At 45.2% G+C, this 22,484-nt stretch overlaps 1 protein-coding gene across 1 annotated transcript; it reads left to right on the top strand.

The window, feature by feature from the left end:
- Positions 1-187: 187 nt before the first annotated feature.
- Positions 188-21,320, top strand: GLO1 (glyoxalase I). Its single transcript, XM_063441559.1, has 6 exons — positions 188-298; positions 8,730-8,812; positions 10,309-10,449; positions 16,618-16,682; positions 17,280-17,369; positions 20,923-21,320. Exons 1-6 carry the CDS (start codon positions 209-211, stop codon positions 21,009-21,011), a joined length of 558 nt encoding a protein of 185 aa, XP_063297629.1. The 5' UTR covers positions 188-208; the 3' UTR covers positions 21,012-21,320.
- Positions 21,321-22,484: the final 1,164 nt, after the last annotated feature.

The raw sequence follows: 22,484 nt of genomic DNA, 5'->3' as shown, positions 1-22,484 counted from the left end.
GTCTCCGAGTCCCGCGCTGTGATTGGCTGGCTTTCTCCGAGTCCCGCGCTGTGATTGGCTGGCTGTCTCCGAGTCCCGCGCTGTGATTGGCTGGCTGTCTCCGAGTCCCGCGCTGTGATTGGCTGTCGAGCTGCGGGCGTGTTAAAGCGGGTGTTGCTGAGAGGATTGCTGTCATTGGCTGTCTTGCTGGCAGTGTGTCAGGGCAGACATGGCGGAGCAGCCGGAGCAGCCGGAATTGAGCGGTCTGAGCGAGGAGGAGGCTCACAGCGTCTGCCGGGACCCGGACCCCAGCACCAAGGTCAGTACCATAACCACTGACAGAACCCCCATAACCACTGACAGAACCCCCATAACCACTGACAGAGCCACCACCATAACCACTGACAGAGCCACCACCATAACCACTGACAGAGCCACCACCATAACCACTGACAGAGCCACCACCATAACCACTGACAGAGCCACCACCATAACCACTGACAGAGCCACCACCATAACCACTGACAGAGCCACCACCATAACCACTGACAGAGCCACCACCATAACCACTGACAGAACCGCCACCATAACCACTGACAGAGCCGCCACCATAACCACTGACAGAGCCGCCACCATAACCACTGACAGAGCCACCACCATAACCACTGACAGAACCACCACCATAACCACTGACAGAACCACCACTATAACCACTGACAGAACCACCACTATAACCACTGACAGAGCCGCCACCATAACCACTGACAGAGCCACCACCATAACCACTGACAGAGCCACCACCATAACCACTGACAGAGCCGCCACCATAACCACTGACAGAGCCGCCACCATAACCACTGACAGAGCCGCCACCATAACCACTGACAGAGCCACCACCATAACCACTGACAGAACCCCCACCATAACCACTGACAGAGCCGCCACCATAACCACTGACAGAGCCGCCACCATAACCACTGACAGAGCCGCCACCATAACCACTGACAGAGCCGCCACCATAACCACTGACAGAGCCGCCACCATAACCACTGACAGAGCCGCCACCATAACCACTGACAGAGCCGCCACCATAACCACTGACAGAGCCGCCACCATAACCACTGACAGAGCCGCCACCATAACCACTGACAGAGCCGCCACCATAACCACTGACAGAGCCGCCACCATAACCACTGACAGAGCCGCCACCATAACCACTGCGCGTACCACCATAACCACTGCAACTACCATAACCACTGCGCGTACCACCATAACCACTGCAACTACCATAACCACTGACAGAACCACCATAACCACATCAAGTACCATAACCACTGACAGTACCATAACTGCACGGCCACCATAACCACTGACAGAACTACCATAACAACTGCAAGTACCATAACCACTAACAGACCAACCATAACCACTGCACAACTACCATAACCACTGACAGGCTTACAGTGTCTGCCGGGACCCGGACCCCAGCACCACTGTCAGTACCATCACCACTGCACGGCCACCACCATAACCACTGTCAGTACCATAACCACTGTCAGAATCACCATAACCACTGACAGGCTTATAGTGTCTGCTAGGACCCGGACCCGAGCACCACTGTCAGTACCATCACCACTGCACGACCACCATCATCACTGCACTGTCACCATAACCACTGTCAGTTCCATACTCACTGCACGACCACCATCATCACTGCACAACTACCATAACCACTGACAGTGCTGCCATAACCACTGCACAGCCACCATAACCACTGTCAGTACCAACATCACCACTACATGGCCAGCATAACAACTGACATACCACCATACCACTGACTGTACCACCATAACCACTGCTCGACTACATAACCACTGCCAGACTACCATAACTACTGCCAACACAACTTTGAAACCTCCTGCGCACCCCGCTGATGCCCCACTAACTCACTATATTCATTGCTCCAGCTCACCCTGTGTGATAACCCCAGCCCCCCCATTCTGCTGGTAATATGTACACAGAATAACAATGAGTAGAATTATCTATGGAATGATCCTGTTTGTTATCTTACTACTGAGATATATGAAATGTTGTAATATGTTTTGACCTATTTCTTGCCGTTTGTCACCCTGTATGAGCTATCTCACACTCTGTCCTAGTTACAGTGACACCGTCTCTGTGCCTCTCTATCAGGCAAGCAGTGACTTGGTGAAAGGCCGTGATCCTGAGATAAGAAACTGTTAGGGAAAGGCGTTCTCTCAGAAAGGCGAAAGGGTAAATGGCTAAATGCAGCTTTAAAGGGGGAGCAATTAGGAATTTTACTAATATGTTTACTCATAGTCTATATCTCTCAGATAATGAGTGTGAGAGAGTACGAAATGGGATTTAAAACCAAAACATAGTTCCTTGCAAAATCCTGGTTGTTTAGAGTTTCAAGCAAGAGACGGGAAAAGAAACACCTAGACCAGGGATAGGCTACCTTCGGCACTCCGGATGTTGTGGACTACATCTCCCATAATGTTTTTACACCCATAATGCTAACAAAGCATCATGGGAAGTGTAGTCCAAAACATCTGGAGTGTTGAAAGTTGCCTTTGCCTGACCTAGACTGAAGAAATAATAATATATAATAATGGTTTAGTCCAGGCATCAGCAACCTTCGGCACTCCAGATGTTTTGGACTACACCTCCCATGATGCTTTACCAGCATTACGGGTGTAAGTGCATTATGGGGGATGTAGTCCACAACATCTGGAGTGCCAAAGGTTGCTTATCCCTGGTCTATCATACAAAAATATAAATCATCCAATTGTGGAATGAATCTGTCATTTTGGTGATTACTGTGCATTCACTAGGAGTAGGGCGTAATGATCCGGCTCTGAATATTGAGTGTTTTAAAACGTGTGGGCTGAAAAATAACTCTCTTAGCCCTGTACTGCGGTGGTTATAGTGCCAAGAGTGCCTCGGCATTCTTCCAAGGTAAGTATTCAAACCATTTGCAGATGAGCGAAGCTCAGGTCATTGGCTGTGAATGATTAGCTAATGCTCTCAGCCAATAAGACGGCATTACTTATCTTTGGGGGAGCTTCCGAGGGACAGAGCAAGAAGTGACTGGCACCTGGCAAACTCCAGGAATGTTTTCAAACTATTAAAAAAACGGTTTCACTAAATTGAGGGAGTGTCAGGGCACTGCAGCAACCATAACCACTGCAGTGGACTGTAGTTGTTATGGTGCTTGGAGTGTTCCTATAATGTTTAATATTTAAATACTGAAATGGCTGATACTTTGTATTTTTCTGAGTGCAATATTAGTTCACCTGTTCCTATTTATGATATAAACCTCTATGCGCCCTCTCCCCTCCCCCCCCCTTTTTATTTTCAGTTGCCAGTAAAGTGATGGTGGTACATGGCATGGGTGTTTGTTAGCTGTGAATTCACATCACAATCAGAAACAGCAGCATGTGAGCTGTCACAAACTGTCCTTACAGGACACGGCCACTGCTTCATTGTACAATGCCATGGAATGGATGGTGCTCTGGGAATATGATCAGACCAAGTGACATAGTGTGACTGTGCCTCCCACAGTCGGCTCCTGGAGCTATGAGAGTTAATCAGCATGTTCTGTGACTTCTCTCCGGGGCTCTGTCTTTATCCCCAATGCTGAGCGTATATTTCTCATTTCTCTCTGTAGGATCACATTTCTTCTCTTCCCTTTCTTGCTAAATGATCATTAACTCCTATTCTGAGTATGGTGTAACATATATGTCACTGTGGCATGTGTTTTAATTGGGGATCGACCGATATGTTTTCAGAGCCAATGCCGATATAGATAATCAGTCGCCTTTGGGTTGATTGCCGATGTTCCGTACATTTAAAGTTTGGAAAAAGCAACACAAATTCTATACAAATCTGGCATTAATTAAACAAGCTCTCAGCAAACAGCCAGCCAGCCCAGTACATTACGGTAGATTATTCACTGTCTCATTGCTCCTCATTGGCGGTGGTTGGAGTTTGTAACGGACCGTTTCACTTACAAGAGGATAAAACCCAGTTTAGGCGATATCCCCCTTTTCAGATGCACAGGCAGCTACTGCAAACACCACTCTCCCGACTGGAGACACACGAACACTGGATCCGAGAAAACCTTTTAAATTCTCCCAAGCATATGAATGCTGTAGACCATTGAATAGGAACCATACGAATAGGCTTGTACTCCTAGCAGTCAACTGGAACAGCATGCAATAAATCCTTCCCCCCAATAATGAGACGACACATCACTTTGAGGGTAAAACAGGAACTCAGGACTGGCTCATCCAGCCTGGCTTTTATTTCCAACTCACACATACAGGCCACACCCAGGGGGAGGCATAAAAGAACCAATGACATAGATGTTACCTCCCACACATCCCCTCCCCTTAGTGTGACACATAATCCCATTATGCATACAGTGTAAAATATACTTTTACACAACTTTCATAACTTTAAAACCATACATCACATTCACATAAAAATACATATCCACAATCAATCCATTCAGGGGAACAACATATTAAAAAATGGCATGAATCCGACCAGGGGTTCAAAAGTTACTAAAAGTATCTTTTGTTCCTTTCTGGTTGGCAGAAAAACATCCCCACAATGCACCCTGGTTTCCTCCCTTCTGCCCTGGAGTTAATTGGAGAAGTAATTCAATTATCCAGGACTAGAGGCAGACTCCATTAACCACATGGTTGCAAAACGACATAAAACACTTTAAAATACATAAAGTCACATTTACACATAACACACAGACATTTCACCTATCCCCAGATAGCTGGGATCTGCACGCACAAAACTACCGAATAGCGCGCAGATCCTACTCACACAGTACAATTGCCATGGAGCTAAAGTCTTTCCCATAGTCTTTCATTATATGAATAGGCTCCATGGTATAGCTATCTGGGGTATTACATTCCCATAAAGTCTGGTCCATAGTCCAAAGGCAAGAGGCGGGCAATCAGCCCCCTCCAAGGACACGTGACGAGGTCGGTTTCGCCACAGAGTTTGCAGAAGACCACGTTCAGTGACTGAGGTAAGTACGGTAGCAGTAATATCGGTAAACTACAAACCCGATAGCGATGATCAGAAATATGCCGAATATCAGTTCTAATAATTGGCAGAATGGATAATCGGTCCATCCCTAGTTCTAATAGATCCAGGAACTACAGTAAGTGTGTACTTTAAACATTACTGCATACACCATAACCACGTCAGTGATTTGAAGTGGTCACGGTGCCTGCAGTGTCTTATGTGCTGTTTTTCACTTTCAAATGCAGCTCACGCAGAGATTAACCCCTTAGCTGCCAGAGGTGTAACTTCAACTCTGCCAACGTCGTAGAGTTGTCGTTAGCCAGCCTGGAACTAGAGGTCTCGACTGGCTAACATCAAATCTGTGCAGCTTTCGTTGCCCTCAGCCAATGAATAGAGATTTCCCTTGCCCCGGCTCCTGCTGTTTGCTCTACTACCCGGGGAATGGATCAGGGTACTAGCGGGACAGCGAGTTCTGGGGGTTAGTCTGACTGGAGTAATCCTTTCCCTAGCACCGTGGGTTTATAAGCATGATGTCTGGCAAAACATAACCTTTATACCATGTTATGGAAACCGGCTCCTGTACTAATATTATACTAAACACAAAGCGTCTTTACATGAACGGATATAATTTACCACTTTGTAGGACAGGTAGTTTCATTTACACGTTAAACTGCCTGATTGCTGTAAAATGGATAGAGTACCATTCGTTTTATGAAATTTAGGTTCAAGCATATGGCATGGTTATAAACCATCCGCACAGGATTCTTCCCATAATGCCCAGCACGATATTCCAGAATGCAAGACGACTGGCTGGCTTCTGGAGATTGGAGAGTGGAGGAGATGGCTGGGAATGGGTCAGTCTGTTCCATGTAGTAACCGCGTGGAAATGCTATAACTGTGTATACATCACGTTTTGATGGGTGTAACGGACCGTTTTGCACACAAGAGGTTAAAAACCGTTTAGGCGATATTCCCCTTTCCAGATGCACAGGCAGCTACTGTAAGCACCAATCTCCCAAACTACACGAATCCTCCAACTCCTGAACAGGAAACACACGAACACTGGAAACAGCCGAACAGGAAAAGCATACAATCAGCTTACACTCCTGGCAATCGGTATACAATCCAAATCCCCAATAACGAGACGACACTTCGTTTTGAGGTCAAGCAGAATCTGCTTTACTGGGGCTAACTGCCCGGCTTTTATGCAGGTCTCCCACCTGGTAGACACTCCCCTAGGGGACCAGATGGAAGACTGGGACACAAAGGATACAAGAACCAATCACAGACTTACACATTTCAACAATCCCACAATGCATTACAATCCCTCCTCTCTGCCCTGGAGATAATTGGGAAGTAATCCAATTATCTCCAAGGACAGAGGTAAAACTCCATTAACCACATGTTGGCAAAATGACATAAAATTACATACGGTTACATTTAACACATAAAACATATACCTCCTACATATCCCCAGATAGCTTAGATCTGAGCGCACATTATTACCGAATGGCGCTCAGATTACATTCATACAGTTCAATCGCCATGGAGCCAAAGTCTTTCCCATAGTCTTTTGTTACACGAATAGGCTCCATGGCATGGCTATCTGGGGTGATGCTGTTCATACGGTTAAACTACCGAAGGAACAGTCCTTCGGTTCCACTACCGAATACAGAGGTAAGGATGCTGGAGGCTCAGCGGTGTTCGCGCAATTAAGTGTCCGTTTTCAGTTCCATAGTTTGGGCGCTGAACACCGCTGGCCGTTCGGGAGCTAAAATGGCCGCTGCCACGTGTTCGGCAAACAAACAAAGGTCACCCAGCGTTCATCAATTAAGCTGCGGTCTGGGCGGTTAATTGACGGCACACTCCAGTTCCCAGGTGGTCCATCGTTTGGTACTTGGTAGATTGAATCTACCGAACACCCCGGCAGAAAGGCACGAATAGGGGGGGCGGAGCCTGGCTTCCAGGCTGCAAGGACGTGCTGACTTAGAGCACCTGAGCATCATGGCACGATTTGGGGCAAATACCCCAATAAAACAGCATGTTCAACGCCTGGAAGGTGACAGCACAACCGGGGACACCTGGGCAAATCGATTTGATACCAGCCGTTAACCAATTGCTTGCCGGGAACCGGCACCAGCATCAAGAGGCCTACTCGAGGCCCTGTCGGGGAGAGACGGCCGCTCTCCTCGCGGGCGACTCGGCAGAGAGATCCTCCAAATGACTCACCTCCTCCCCCCCCCCCCCTGGAGTGGCGGGGGTCATCCCGGTCCGCACGGTGGGTTCGGAGCAGCCAGCCACACAGAAAAGCGAGGTGGAGGAAGACCACTGTAGGCGCCCACGAGGCACCCCTAAGATGGCGGATAGTGACACGCCGCCCGCGCTGATCTACCAAGACACCGCACAGCGCCTGGAGGTAATATTCAGCCGCTTCTGGGCAAACCTTAGAGATCGCATGAGAGCAGCACAAACCGCTCAAAGTCCAGCACGGATGACGGGTGGGAGAGGCAGACAGTGGCGGGGAGAGGAGAGCATACCCTTGGGCAAAGCGACAGGCGCCCCACACACTCCCAAACCACAGTGCCCACCTGGGTTGGAGGCCAAAAGGGCGAAGTCCCGGACGCATCGTCCACACGCAAGACGAAAGAGGCCAAAGACCACCAGGCCCTCCATTGCCCCCGTCAGGGGAAGAAACTCAGGCTCCAGAAGCTGCAGAGTTCGTGGCACCGTGATGCAGGCCTACACAACAGCCTGGGGCTGGAAGGATGTCCCCATACTGCCCACCGCTGCAGCAGCCTCCGACACTACCTCAACCACTGTCCACTGCTTCACAAGAGATGGCATTGGATAATAGAGACTCTCTACACATAGCCTCCATACAGGTCAGCGCCAGGCCCATCATCTTCAGCCTAAGCCTGTTGTACGGTGAGACCATGATTGACACCCATGGAGAAAAGGAGGCATCACCACACACAGCTCCGAACCTCAGTGACCCACAAGCTAACAGTCATACTAATTGTTGAGCCAAGTTATCGTTTCTTTTCCTCTACTGTTATGACTTTCCATCACGTAATCTATATAATGCACATTAAGCGTAAATATAACCAACGTTGATATAAGCATCGTGAATATCTAGCCACAAGCTACTGAAAACCTACAACCTATCTTACCATGTTATTGTTGCATGCAATCCCTATACCCTAAAAAAAAAATGTGCAAGATATATCAGATACCCCGCTGTTATTATTGTTTATTTGCATAAGCACGTGAAATGCCGTCGGGGAATCACATGCCTGTATGTTAAACTTTTCTGCACTGCAAAAAATAAAAATAAAAAAGGCACGAATAAACCTTTCAGCAGGGGAAATAACAGGTTTGAACTGCAGGGCCATAGTCTAAAGGGAGCAGGCGAGCAACCAGGCTTCTCCAGTGCACAGTGGCGAGGTTGGTTCCGCCACAATGGGGCTTATCCACTACGTAGAGAATGGTGGAGGATTTACAAGGGAATGCAGATTTAGGCCACAGTACAGAGCTGGCGGTTTACCAGTGTGATACAATTCCAGAGCCAGTTCTGTATAATACCGGGAATAGTGAATAGAACGTAATGTGTAAATGATATGACGATTACCGCTCGGTACCTGTTAACGCAGTGTATAAGAAAGACTCTCTATTTCTCGCAGGACTTCATGATGCAGCAGACGATGCTCCGGATAAAGGATCCCAAGAAATCTCTGGACTTTTACACCAACGTTCTTGGAATGACGTGAGTGCAATTGTTTATTGAATATTGGAACAAGTTACAATTTGTCCAAAAATAAATCTGCTGCTTTTTCTTTTGGTCCGTAGTTAACAGTAACAGAGATTCCCAGATTGGATCCTTGGCATAGCCTCATGGTTTATATTATTTATCATGTGTCACAGCCCACAAGTGAAATGATCCTCCTTTATTTAGTAGTATATGAAACCAGTCAAGGCTTACTTTGTAGATTTGTTTGAATTCTGTTCAGTTTTATTTATTTATTTATTTTTTTCACCTTGAGGTTTGGCGTTCTAATCTGTGTGAGAGGTATGTTGGGTTTATTGCACCCGCCTATGTGATAACCTGCGCTCTGTACTAAACCAACGTATTTTTGCAGAGTTAAACATACAGGCTTGTAAAGACATTTCAACAAAATTATATAAGTCCATAAAGGTTCCGACCGTAACATGGAATGTCAAGAATGCTGCAATAAAGTATATTATATAGAAAGAAATACATGTTGGTGAAGACATAGCAGCCGATTCACAGCAGTGCTATGTCAGAAATGTAACTAGAACGTTTTCCATTAGGCCTTTGCTTAATATACTTTGTCTAGAGGCTATCACATATACGGCCTAGCATCCGTTCCACCTATAAGAGGTTACTAAAACTTTGCAATCGCAATATGTAGATGCTCGCACTTGACGTAAAAAGAAAGGAAATTGAACACACGAGAGTGTTACCAAAGCAAAAAGCTGCATTCTGAGTGGGGAGGAAATCCCAGAGAGAGATGGCACCATTTCAGCCTATGTTGAGACAAGGGAAGCTGCAAACCCTATTATCACCCTGTTTGCTGTACCAGACCCCACATCCCCAGCCCCAAGCCGTTACCAGAACCAACACGCACTGTCCAACCTCCCCACCACATCGTGTGCGCAGGGTAGAGTATCGAATTAGAGGCACTCTTCTCTTATCTAAGATAAATAGTGACCTGGTGATAAAGGAGCTCAATGGAATTTTGCAAAACTTAAATAGTTACATGATCTCAAATCCCAACATACATTTAAATAACAGATTTTTAGTACCATCACTTTGACCATTGAAGTGTAAGCTCACTTGCCAATGTAGAGGCAGACTTCTTTGTGGAGGCTTCTGATAAAAAAAATCACCTTGCTGCATTCAGCTGAAAGGCAAAGTCTTCAAAACATACTTAAATGGTTTAAAAGCTTACTCTGGGCCAGCGCCGGTGAATGCCATGAAGTGGTTATAGTACTTGGATTCGCTTTAGAGTCTTCTGGGTGTAGTCTAGCCGGGAGCACACGGCACCCCATCAAGCCATTTTATTTTGATTCCCAGATATGCAGGGATTGTTTAGGGTTAACCGGCTGCATAATCCATATTGTTCTCCTTCTAGAATAAAGAGCGCGAACGCAAAGTAACTTAAACAGATCCGGGCATTTGTATCTAAGTATGAAGTAGAATGGGGCCTTGTCTAACCTGCCATCTCATCGTGTTCTCAGACTGCTCACTAAATGCGATTTCCCTGCCATGAAATTCTCATTATACTTTGTGGGCTACGAGGACAAGAAGGATATTCCTACGGACTCCAAGGAGAGGGTAGCGTGGACGTTTTCACGCAAGGCAACCATTGAACTCACTCAGTAAGTACCGCAATATCTGTATACATTTTGCAACTTGACAAATGTTGTGCATGCTCAATTTTAGAAATGTTTTGCAAAATGTTGTAGAATAAGCTGGACTAAAGCCCCCTCCCCCCAATATTCCAGAAAAAATACTTCTTTATCGATGTCATACACAGACCAGACCGCATTTAGAATCCTTATGATTGCTGCATGCACCAGATTAGCGTTTTCTCGGTAGGTGAGAGTGGTCTATGGAAATGCAGGAGAGGAGCTGATTCGAGGAGCCCTAGTCAGGGAGCAGTTCCAATCACCAGCTTCAGTAATCGAATTACAAGTAATCACTTGATTGCTTTGAGTAACGGTGCGTGTCAGTTGTCCTTGGGGACAATATTCTTGTGACATTCTCATGTATTTTTTTTTTTTTTTTCTTATTTTTGTTGTGCAGGAAAGTACAAAGCGCAGTTATACGCCACAACAGCGTGCATATATATATATATATATATATATATATATATGTAAACATAGATTATACAGTGGCTTGGAGTATTGTGCCCAATTTTTGTTTTTTTGTTATACATATTCTGCTATGCTGACATGTCTAGACGATATCTCTTTGTGTGTGATCGAGCTGGCTTACGGCATCCTGACATCACTGACATGTAGAGTTTGAGCATAAGAATAAAAAGTTAAGATAAAAAAGAATTTGAATAACTAGCCTGAGGTGTCACGGGTTATCTACCGGCTTTTAACCTTTGGTAAAGGCAGTGGAATTGGAGTAGGTTTTGCTTGCCGTTTTTAACCCCATCGTATATCGTTGGGAAGTAACCAAACTATTTGCGTCACTACGAAAGTTGGGTTGATGTAACCAAAGTGTTTAGTCGTGTAGGTGCTGCTCCCTGCATGCGTCTTGAAACATCTATGCTTGTTCTAAGTGGTGTATGTAGAGTTAACGGGTTTAACAGAGGCCCACAGGCCAATGCACAAGTGTGAATATTCTCTGTTTACGTTTTCCTTTTTATATAGGGACATATGAGTAAATTCGTGTAGCCTAATGAGTGAATTAAGAAACATTCCATAGGTTGGCATCGCGTTTGCTTATCCCAAGTCTCCACCGTGTTCCGACTTTGGCGTGGTAGGTCGCTTACGTGTTATATTATATGCTCTTAGTTATCTATGTGTGTCGTCTGGACGATGTTAATGAAAGTAGGACAAAAATTTTCCCCCTTGGGACAAGCGCAGTTGGCATGCAAGCCGTCTAGCAATAGATAATTAGTCACGTATGGTATTTGACTAAGCAGTAGACAGGTATGATGACTAGTACACTGATACCGAGTTACATTAACCCTGTACATTCCTGTAACTAGTCTAGCTTAAAGGAGACTATATAGGTTGTGCTATCTAACGAAAAATCATATATTATATACAGTTTAGCGAACATATAACTTAATAAAGAGGAGTTACATTGGAACCCCAAACCGTGGGTATAAACAAGAAAAATAGTGGTGGGTGATGTCCCTTTGGAGCCTGGATAGCCCTGCTTCGCCTCAAGTCGTGGCCCCCGCATTGGCATCCGAGCGGGTCCTCTGAGGAACAAACGGAATAACCCTAGAGGGGTCCCAATTGTGCGTGTTAGCGGTATGGCTCGGGCCTGTTTGGGCGAGCGCGTCTCGTGGGAGGCCGATGGCTTCCAGCATGGCCGCCGCCTCCTTAATGTCCCTGACCGTGTGCAGAGTCCTCTTTCAGGATGTGGAGTAGCCGCTGTGGTCTCCAGCGATAAGGGATGGCGTGGGTGCGCAGCAGTGAGGTAAGTGGTTGGAGCGTCTTCCTCCATTTCAGGGTGTCCCCAGACAGGCCGGAATAAAACGTGAGCGCCATGTTTTCGAAGGAAAGTGGGGATTTCCCTTTGGTTGCTGCTAGTACCGCTGCTTTTTCCCTGCCGTTGCTGAATCTGACCACCAGATCCCTGGATGCGGTCTCTGGGGCTTTTTGAGGCTTTGGTATGCGAAAGATCCCGTCAGTCATTATGCTTTTAGCTTGCTTAGGAGTAAGTAGTGCCCCCAGCAGCCTTCTTACCAGGTGTGGGAGTTCTGCGTCTGGGATCGCCTCTAGGACACCCCTTATCTTGAGATTATTCCGGCGCCTGCCATCCTCCATCACAGCCAGGCGTTGTTCCAAGGTGGCTTGCTGTTTCTGTAAGGTCCGGACTGCACCAGAGAGAGTGGTGATCGTCTGGGCATGTTCAGCCGTTGTCGTCTCCACCGTCCCCAGGCGGCCTACCAGGCCTGTTAGATCAGCCCTGAGTGAGGCCATGTCGGCTTGCAAGGTGAGTTGGAGGCCGTGTAGTAGCTCTTTCAGAGTGGCATTTGTCACCGGCGCCGAGTCAGTGTTCTTTGGGGCCGTGGTGGGAGGGGGACCCCAGCGGATCCCATCCCCATTATCGAGTCCTCCGAGGAGTCTGAGTACTCATCCATGTCGGCGGCCATCTTGGGCCTGCTTGTGCCGTGGGCCTGCCGGAGTAGATCTCCTATGTTCATACTCGGTTTGGGCTTGTCGGGCTTTTGCTTCTTCAGCTTGCGGCCCATGACTGCTATTGGTGCCCGTGTTCCGATTTGCCAGCGGTGGTAAGGGGTTATAAATTGCCGAAATGTGGCGGTGATGATCGGAGCTCATCCGATATGCGTCCGTCTCGGTCAGCAGCTTGGCCCCGCCCCCTACATTCTCATATGTTACTGGTGACTAAGGTGTTCTTTTAAAAAAACGACAAAGGTCTGAACATGTGCAAAAATACTGGATATTGGTGAGGGCAAAACCTATCAAATGCATTAAGGTTGTTTTGGTGCCTGTGGTGTCCCTTTAACCTACACAATGGATAAATATAGCTTTAAAACTCCTGATTTAGTTTGAGATCAGGCTTTGTCTAATGCAGGCTTCCCCCAAACTCCGGCCCTCCAGATGTTGCTGAGCTACAACTCCCATGATTCTCAGCCTATATATTTCATTCATAGGATCATGGGAGTTGTAGTTCAGCAACATCTGGAGGGCCGACGTTTGGGGAAGCCTGGTCTAATATTATTACAGACTTTACAGAACAACAATAATCATCTTTTATTACCCCACTGCTGGCATCATTTACCTTAATTCTAAACAAGGCTTTATCCCTGTACTCCTGTGACCTCATTCCCTGTAGATAATGACATCACTTCCACTTTCTTTCCTGTGACTGGATATCTCTTTGAAGAGGAACATGTTACTTCCATATCCTAAAATTTAACAAATGTTTGGGTGGATCTAGAACCTAAGATATTCGGATGGGACCATGCGTCCCTATACATGTGGCTACTCAAACAGCATCGACCTCTCCACTACCACCATCACCCACGATCACTAACTCGCTGGATTTATGGGACAAGCTGAGGGATAGGTACGAGTTATCATCCTTTCGATCTCCCCTAACACCTGGAGAAATAAACTCTTCCCACCAGGACTCACTTTGCCTACTTTCAGGATAAGGACATCTCAAGAATGGGCAATGTATTTCACAATAACAAGATCATAGAGTATAATGACATCCCTGACAAATCTGCTTTCACAACATTCGACTACTTTAGATACATCCAACTCCGAAGCTTTACCTCTTTGCCTATCATCCAACAAGCGGGCAATTCTCTCTTGACACAATTTGAGCTGGATTGAAGCACCCCTCTAGAAAGGGTCAAATATCTGACCCATACACAACAATATCGACCAACACAATACATCTAACACTCCCATATATTGCAGCATGGGGTATCAGACCTAGGTCCCCCCAGACAAACCCTCAGAATGGTCTGATATATGGGAAGCCATAGCCTTAATATCCATATGTGTAACACATAAGGAACAAGTTTACAAGATGTTGTTCCATTGGTATTTAATGCCAGAATGTCTTGCGGCTATGCAGCAATCTCCTTCCAAACTCTGCTGGAAACAATGCGGTGAGACCTGCACATTCCTCCACTGCTGGTGGACCTGCCCCAAACTAAATCCACTATGGCATGGAAAAAGCATGCCCATCAGATCCCTGGATGATGCTGATCTCCAGACCTCTGGACTCCTTCACAAGAGCAGAGAACAAACTAATAGCAGTATCGCGCTACCAACACGCTGAGCGATAGAGGAGGTATGGTCGACACAGCACATACCCACACAAGCCACTATAGCCAAAAAGATACAAGACAATGTTCACATGGACAGCCTAACTTCTCAAATCCACGGTACTCCTAAAGCATTGCACAAAATATGGGACCCCTGGCTTGAAAGAGACACAGCACCACCATAGTAGAACCACCTTATTTAGCCTATTCACACTTCTCCCCGAGATACCGAGAGATACTGCATCAAAGCAAACACTGAACATACAAAAAAAGGCCCCAATACCTGATAGTTCCATCCACTCCTAACCCTATCCTCTTGCCCTCCTCTAGGGGGGGACCCATGGGGCCGGCTGCTCTTAACCTACTTTCTACTCTTCCCCTCTATCCTGTAGTTTACTACTCTCGACGTCTCTTTCAACTCTTTCAATCTTGCGCAGGTCACACTTGCACAGACTACAGGCCCAAGGCTTGACACATGACAAGGCTAACATCCCTAAAATGATCAAAAACTTAGACTAACTGGACAACAGCCAGAACTTCACCCAGAAGGGACTCTACTTACGAACTCAGAGCAACTAGGGACACAACTCGACTTTAGCACTACAACATAGGCTCACACCAGACACACCGCGCAAAACAAAGATAAATATATATACACACATGAAATATAACAACCCTTGCATGACTAATAGCGCTCCCAGCTCTACAGATCATAATAGACAAAGGCCGACTTCCAAATCAGACCATTCATTATTCCCGACAGGTGGAGAACCATAACAGAGAGCCTATATATATGTAATGGAAGATATGTAACAAACTGTGCAGAGAGCTGGACAACAAATGTGACGCTGTGTAATAATTTGTACTTACCTGAATGTTTTTACTTTTTATTAAATATACTAAAACAATCGAAATAAAAACCTATTCATCATGTAACTGGGCGCCTCCATCTTGGCGTCTCCAGCTACCTGTCAGTTATAGTTGTAAGCTCTGCCCTTTACACCAGGTAGTCCGTATAGAGCGAAGAAATATGTGTCTATTTCTCCTTTTCATTTGCACTGTGGGCTCTGGATTTGCCTTGTCTGACCTTGATTATCATGTAATTGGCTAAATGTTTAATAAACATTTTTAAAAGAAAATGGAGCCTCTGACTTGCTTCCTGCCGTCCCTCCTTTGAGGCAAGGTTAACCTTAATTGCGAAGAATCAATTGCTGGACCGCCTCACTGCTAAGGTTTGTCTCACCTTTCGCTCGTACAACAAGACTTGACTTGCTTGGGAAGGCGTAAAGTTCCTAACGACTGCTCTGTGTGTTTTCTACCCCTCCCCCACCTGTTTTTCACTTGTAATTTTTTTTTTCATATAAAAATTAATAATTGCTTTATTTTTCCTTTTATTATAGCATTCTCTGTATTCTGACCTGACGTATAATTAGTAAAACTAACCTTTTTATTATGAGACACACAATTTATAGGTGATTTTTTTTTTTTTTCTCAATGTTTTTCTTTAATGGTGTAAAGTGACAGTACCCCTTTAACCCCTTAAGGACACATGACATGTGTGACATGTCATGATTCCCTTTTATTCCAGAAGTTTGGTCCTTAAGGGGTTAAAGAAACCATCCAATTTGTAGTGGTTATGGTGCAATGTTGTGTGTGTATTGCAGGTATATATGTACAAAAATACGCCGACACTCAGCCCTGTTATCTGGCTTAAAATACAAGGTGTTTAGATACCAGACTGTAAGCGTTCTCGCTAACAGCCCGTTTATATGTAAACTCAGAATTTTCCTGTTCAATGAATGAGATCCCAAGTTCTGCCAGCCAGCAGCTCCCATTCCTTTCATTACATCTGCAAAATCAATGAACCTGTGGCGTTTTGCTTAGCAGGTTTGGCTGAGAGGGTTAAGCTGGCGATGTTAGAACGGCCAGACTGTGTTGGAGCATTTAGGAAAGGAGACTTTTTTTTATTTTTTATTATTAAATGTGTGCCGTGTAGCGCATTCGCATTAACGTGTGCTTGTTTACAACTGTGTTGTGTTTTTTGTTTTTGCAGCAACTGGGGAACAGAAAACGATGAGAAACCTTACCACAACGGCAACTCTGACCCCCGGGGATTCGGTGCGTTATACTTAATCCTCACTCGCAGGATTGATTCAGTGACATGTTCTGTGGAAATGTAAATGGATTAATCAGGATAATGAATAGCCAAAAAATAAATAAAATACACACCCTCCTGGCTCTCAGCGGAGCATATATATGAAAAGCATAGAGTTCTTACACACAATTGCTGTCTGTGTCACTAATTATACCTTCTAATATTTGTCATGACAACCAGATATCTTCTTTGATGTGTACACAATGCCCCTGTATTATTACAGGGCAGTAAGTGGGATTTACGATGTGTTACAGTGCAAATTGGCACTTTAATCTTCTTATTGTGTTTTTGCTTTCTGGCATCGCACCCAACTAGCAGCAGTTTTATTCGAGTAATAATATACCTGCCTTGCTTGCTGATGGCACTTGGAGACTGCCTTTTGCCTTCCTAGTGCGGTAATCTGTTATTGACCAGGGAATTACACATTTTAGCTCAAAAGAGATGGAAAATCTTGTCCATTTCCTTTCTGATTTCTGGCCATGTGAATGTGAATAAAGGTTGTGCAGCTCTGTATCCCTCTGCGATTAGTTATGGTGTTTGTGGTGTGTTCCCTTCTATAGGTCACATTGGCCTGGCTGTGCCTGATGTGTATGCTGCCTGTAAGAGATTTGAGGAACTTGGAGTCACCTTTGTAAAGAAACCTGACGATGGTAAGTGAAGCTGAATTCATTTCTTTGTATTATGGGAATTGTAGTCTATGTAGAGGACAGCGGTTTGAATACCTGAACTAAACGTATATGATTAATTGTATAGACAGGATGGACTTAGCTTTAACTTTCACTCCTCATGATTCTCGCTGGCCCTTCTCAGTCCTTTCACCTCCTGAAAAGGTTCTGTGGGTGGTGTCGGCCTTTGCTTCTCTGTACAGGATCCTACAGTCAGACTGACAGAGCTGGTTGCAGTTACTAATAGATGAGATTGTGTGGATGTCATTGGGAATGGGAATTCCTATAGAGCATTCTCTCTATTATTTTCCGCTAGCTCAGGATTCTGCTGTCAGGAGGATTTCATATGATTTGTATATAGTTTATACACCAGCCTCCGACCAATATATCTTCAGTGGATGAATGAATGGTGAAGGTTATCTGACTCGTTTATCCTTTGCTGTCCTATGTTTAATATAAATGTTTCTTTGCTCGTTTTAACAGTGGGATTAAATCTGTAAATGAAGCAAGTCTCATTGAAGTTAATGTACTGGAACCTCCAGTCTCCTGTAAACCGTATCTGATTATTTTCAAGTAACGTGTCTTGGTTTTGTGAACCCAGTTGTGTTGTCCTTGTTACATAATATGGAAAAAACAAAACCGAAAATCCCACATCCGTCTGACTTGAACTGATTATACTAGGAGTGTCTGTGTTCGTATTGTGTCAATTTTCCCCATTCTAAGATGGCAAAGCACTGCGGATTATGTTATTAATAATAATAGGAGTGCCTGTCACAACCCTTGCTGCTTGTTAGTGCAGAGCTGGTCTAACCACTCTCAGTTAATGTAACAGCTGGGAGGAGCACATCCTAGCCACTCTCAGTTACTGTAACAGCTGGGAGGAGCACATCCTATCCACTCTCAGTTAATGTAACAGCTGGGAGGAGCACATCCTATCCACTCTCAGTTAATGTAACAGCTGGGAGGAGCACATCCTAGTCACTCTCAGTTAATGTAACAGCTGGGAGGAGCACATCCTATCCACTCTCAGTTACTGTAACAGCTGGGAGGAGCACATCCTATCCACTCTCAGTTACTGTAACAGCTGGGAGGAGCACATCCTATCCACTCTCAGTTACTGTAACAGCTGGGAGGAGCACATCCTATCCACTCTCAGTTTCTGTAACAGCTGGGAGGAGCACATCCTATCCACTCTCAGTTACTGTAACAGCTGGGAGGAGCACATCCTATCCACTCTCAGTTACTGTAACAGCTGGGAGGAGCACATCCTATCCACTCTCAGTTAATGTAACAGCTGGGAGGAGCACATCCTATCCACTCTCAGTTACTGTAACAGCTGGGAGGAGCACATCCTATCCACTCTCAGTTACTGTAACAGCTGGGAGGAGCACATCCTAGTTACCCTGTTTCTGTAACAGCTGGGAGGAGCACATCCTATCCACTCTCAGTTACTGTAACAGCTGGGAGGAGCACATCCTAGCCACACTCAGTTACTGTAACAGCTGGGAGGAGCACATCCTATCCACTCTGTTAATGTAACAGCTGGGAGGAGCACATCCTAGTCACTCTCAGTTAATGTAACAGCTGGGAGGAGCACATCCTATCCACTCTCAGTTAATGTAACAGCTGGGAGGAGCACATCCTAGCCACTCTGTTACTGTAACAGCTGGGAGGAGCACATCCTAGTCACTCTCAGTTAATGTAACAGCTGGGAGGAGCACATCCTAGTCACTCTCAGTTAATGTAACAGCTGGGAGGAGCACATCCTAGCCACTCTCAGTTACTGTAACAGGTGGGAGGAGCACATCCTAGCCACTCTCAGTTACTGTAACAGCTGGGAGGAGCACATCCTATCCACTCTCAGTTACTGTAACAGCTGGGAGGAGCACATCCTATCCACTCTCAGTTACTGTAACAGCTGGGAGGAGCACATCCTATCCACTCTCAGTTACTGTAACAGCTGGGAGGAGCACATCCTAGTCACCCTGTTTCTGTAACAGCTGGGAGGAGCACATCCTATCCACTCTCAGTTACTGTAACAGCTGGGAGGAGCACATCCTAGCCACACTCAGTTACTGTAACAGCTGGGAGGAGCACATCCTATCCACTCTGTTAATGTAACAGCTGGGAGGAGCACATCCTAGTCACTCTCAGTTAATGTAACAGCTGGGAGGAGCACATCCTATCCACTCTCAGTTACTGTAACAGCTGGGAGGAGCACATCCTATCCACTCTCAGTTACTGTAACAGCTGGGAGGAGCACATCCTATCCACTCTCAGTTACTGTAACAGCTGGGAGGAGCACATCCTATCCACTCTCAGTTAATGTAACAGCTGGGAGGAGCACATCCTATCCACTCTCAGTTACTGTAACAGCTGGGAGGAGCACATCCTATCCACTCTCAGTTACTGTAACAGCTGGGAGGAGCACATCCTATCCACTCTCAGTTACTGTAACAGCTGGGAGGAGCACATCCTATCCACTCTCAGTTACTGTAACAGCTGGGAGGAGCACATCCTAGTCACTCTCAGTTAATGTAACAGCTGGGAGGAGCACATCCTATCCACTCTGTTAATGTAACAGCTGGGAGGAGCACATCCTATCCACTCTGTTAATGTAACAGCTGGGAGGAGCACATCCTAGTCACTCTCAGTTACTGTAACAGCTGGGAGGAGCACATCCTAGTCACTCTCAGTTACTGTAACAGCTGGGAGGAGCACATCCTAGCCACACTCAGTTACTGTAACAGCTGGGAGGAGCACATCCTAGTCACCCTGTTACTGTAACAGCTGGGAGGAGCACATCCGATCCACTCTCAGTTACTGTAACAGCTGGGAGGAGCACATCCTAGCCACACTCAGTTAATGTAACAGCTGGGAGGAGCACATCCTATCCACTCTGTTAATGTAACAGCTGGGAGGAGCACATCCTATCCACTCTGTTAATGTAACAGCTGGGAGGAGCACATCCTAGCCACTCTGTTACTGTAACAGCTGGGAGGAGCACATCCTAGTCACTCTCAGTTAATGTAACAGCTGGGAGGAGCACATCCTAGTCACTCTCAGTTACTGTAACAGCTGGGAGGAGCACATCCGATCCACTCTCAGTTACTGTAACAGCTGGGAGGAGCACATCCTAGTCACTCTGCTACTGTAACAGCTGGGAGGAGCACATCCTATCCACTCTCAGTTACTGTAACAGCTGGGAGGAGCACATCCTAGCCACTCTCAGTTAATGTAACAGCTGGGAGGAGCACATCCTAGCCACTCTCAGTTACTGTAACAGCTGGGAGGAGCACATCCTATCCACTCTCAGTTAATGTAACAGCTGGGAGGAGCACATCCTAGCCACTCTCAGTTACTGTAACAGCTGGGAGGAGCACATCCTATCCACTCTCAGTTACTGTAACAGCTGGGAGGTGCACATCCCTCCCGGGTTGGATTGTTTTTTTTGTTTTGTTTTTTTTTGTTGTTTAACTAACTAAAAAGGTATTTCTGTCCTCCATTGACCACATTATCGTTTGCTTTTATTTTACAGGAAAAATGAAAGGACTGGCCTTTATTCAGGATCCCGACGGCTACTGGATTGAGATTCTCAGCCCAAACAACATGGTGTCTATAATTTAGAAATCATATGGTACTTGAACATGGGATAATACACAAATAGTAAATATGCATACGTTCAGCTGGGCTCTGTGCAATGGATATGGTTCCCCACGTTCTAGCATGTTGGTTATTTCTAGAGTCCTGTGTAAGCCAAGCTTATAACCCAGCGTGAGAGTTAAACATCCTCCCGGATTTTGTACAGTTAAATCTGGGATATTCCAGCACCCCTCGCAAATCTAAAAACCAATTTTATAAATATATTGAAAGCTTCTTTTTCATTTATAAAACCTGAATAAACGTTTAATTTTCTGAAATGGAAATCTGGCAAATAAAAGCTTTCAACATTGGGAAATGTACGGCTCCCGAGATGTTTCAATACATTTTCCATAATGCTAAATTAACCATCTGGGGTTCTAAACTTGGTCACTTTTGCCATAGAGGCTGCTAATACTATGTTTTTGCAACACTAAACCATTGAATTTAGTGAATTGGACCCTCTTAATAATTTCTTTTCTCCAGACCCATAAATACAGTTTGTTTGAAATAGTGAACTTTAAAATAAATTAAAAAAAAATTCTAAGTAAGATTCTTATTAGAGATACAATGTTACTTGGTTTTTAGCCATTTTTTGCTCAGGACAAAGCCAATAAACCCCTGTATTATGTAATAGTAATCTAGGCTTTACCGTAAAGACCAGAGTGATCTATGGAGCTCAAGTCTGGATAATTACAACATGTATACTGATAACTGGAAATTCTAGGCGCCTATATAGATCGAGACACTCTGGTTTACTGAGATAGCCCCTGACTGTATTAGCTGTTCTTATTACCCCTTCTGTGTGCTGATACATCAAACTGTCATGTACAGTCTGTGACTGGTCTCTAAACAGATTAGAAACCATCCATTATACTCTATCATTGGAGGGATACATAGACGGTCTCCCTGTGTTACAATCTTACAAGCCTTGTGATAATGTGTAATATTACCAAACGAGTATCTTGGAATCCGTGCCTTAATGTAAGCACTAAAGTGTTTAAACCCTGATTGATGTGATCGTATGAAAGCGATCAAAGTGGCGAGTTTGCAACTACAAATAAACTGCGTCTCTGAAAAGTCTTCATTGCCGATTCATTTCTGAATGTCTGTTTATAGTTAGAACTTTGAAGTAAAATGTGTATTGTGGGAAAAATTCAGGGACACGTGTAGCATTTATTTTACATACTCTTTGATTTCTTGTCATGTGACTTTTTTTTTCTCTATATAAATGGGGGAGGAGGGGAGGGTTCTGGTTTAACAGAGTAGTATCTATTAGATATGCTCTATTGTAAGTACCGTACCATGCATTAAATACATTCCGCATTCCTGTGATAAAATATTCACACCTGTAACATTAAAGGAAATAAAGTGAACAGACTATTCAGAAGTCACTACTGGAAAATGGGAGGTTTTATATTTCTTCAATGACCATGTGATTTAAAAGCAAGGGAGAAGAGA

The sequence above is a fragment of the Pelobates fuscus genome, chromosome 2 (assembly GCF_036172605.1).
Source record: "Pelobates fuscus isolate aPelFus1 chromosome 2, aPelFus1.pri, whole genome shotgun sequence".
NCBI lineage: Eukaryota > Metazoa > Chordata > Amphibia > Anura > Pelobatidae > Pelobates > Pelobates fuscus.
Note: the sequence above shows the minus strand (reverse complement) of the source record. Positions and strands in the feature narration are given on the sequence as shown.

What these genes read in the sequence shown, in the direction of transcription:
- GLO1 (XM_063441559.1), top strand. Translation starts at nt 209, where the DNA reads ATGGCGGAGCAGCCGGAGCAGCCGGAATTGAGCGGTCTGAGCGAGGAG. An exon ending in ACCCGGACCCCAGCACCAAG is followed by an intron (nt 299 to 8,729) that starts GTCAGTACCATA and finishes TATTTCTCGCAG; the next exon opens with GACTTCATGATGCAGCAGAC. An exon ending in TGTAAAGAAACCTGACGATG is followed by an intron (nt 17,370 to 20,922) that starts GTAAGTGAAGCT and finishes TTTATTTTACAG; the next exon opens with GAAAAATGAAAGGACTGGCC.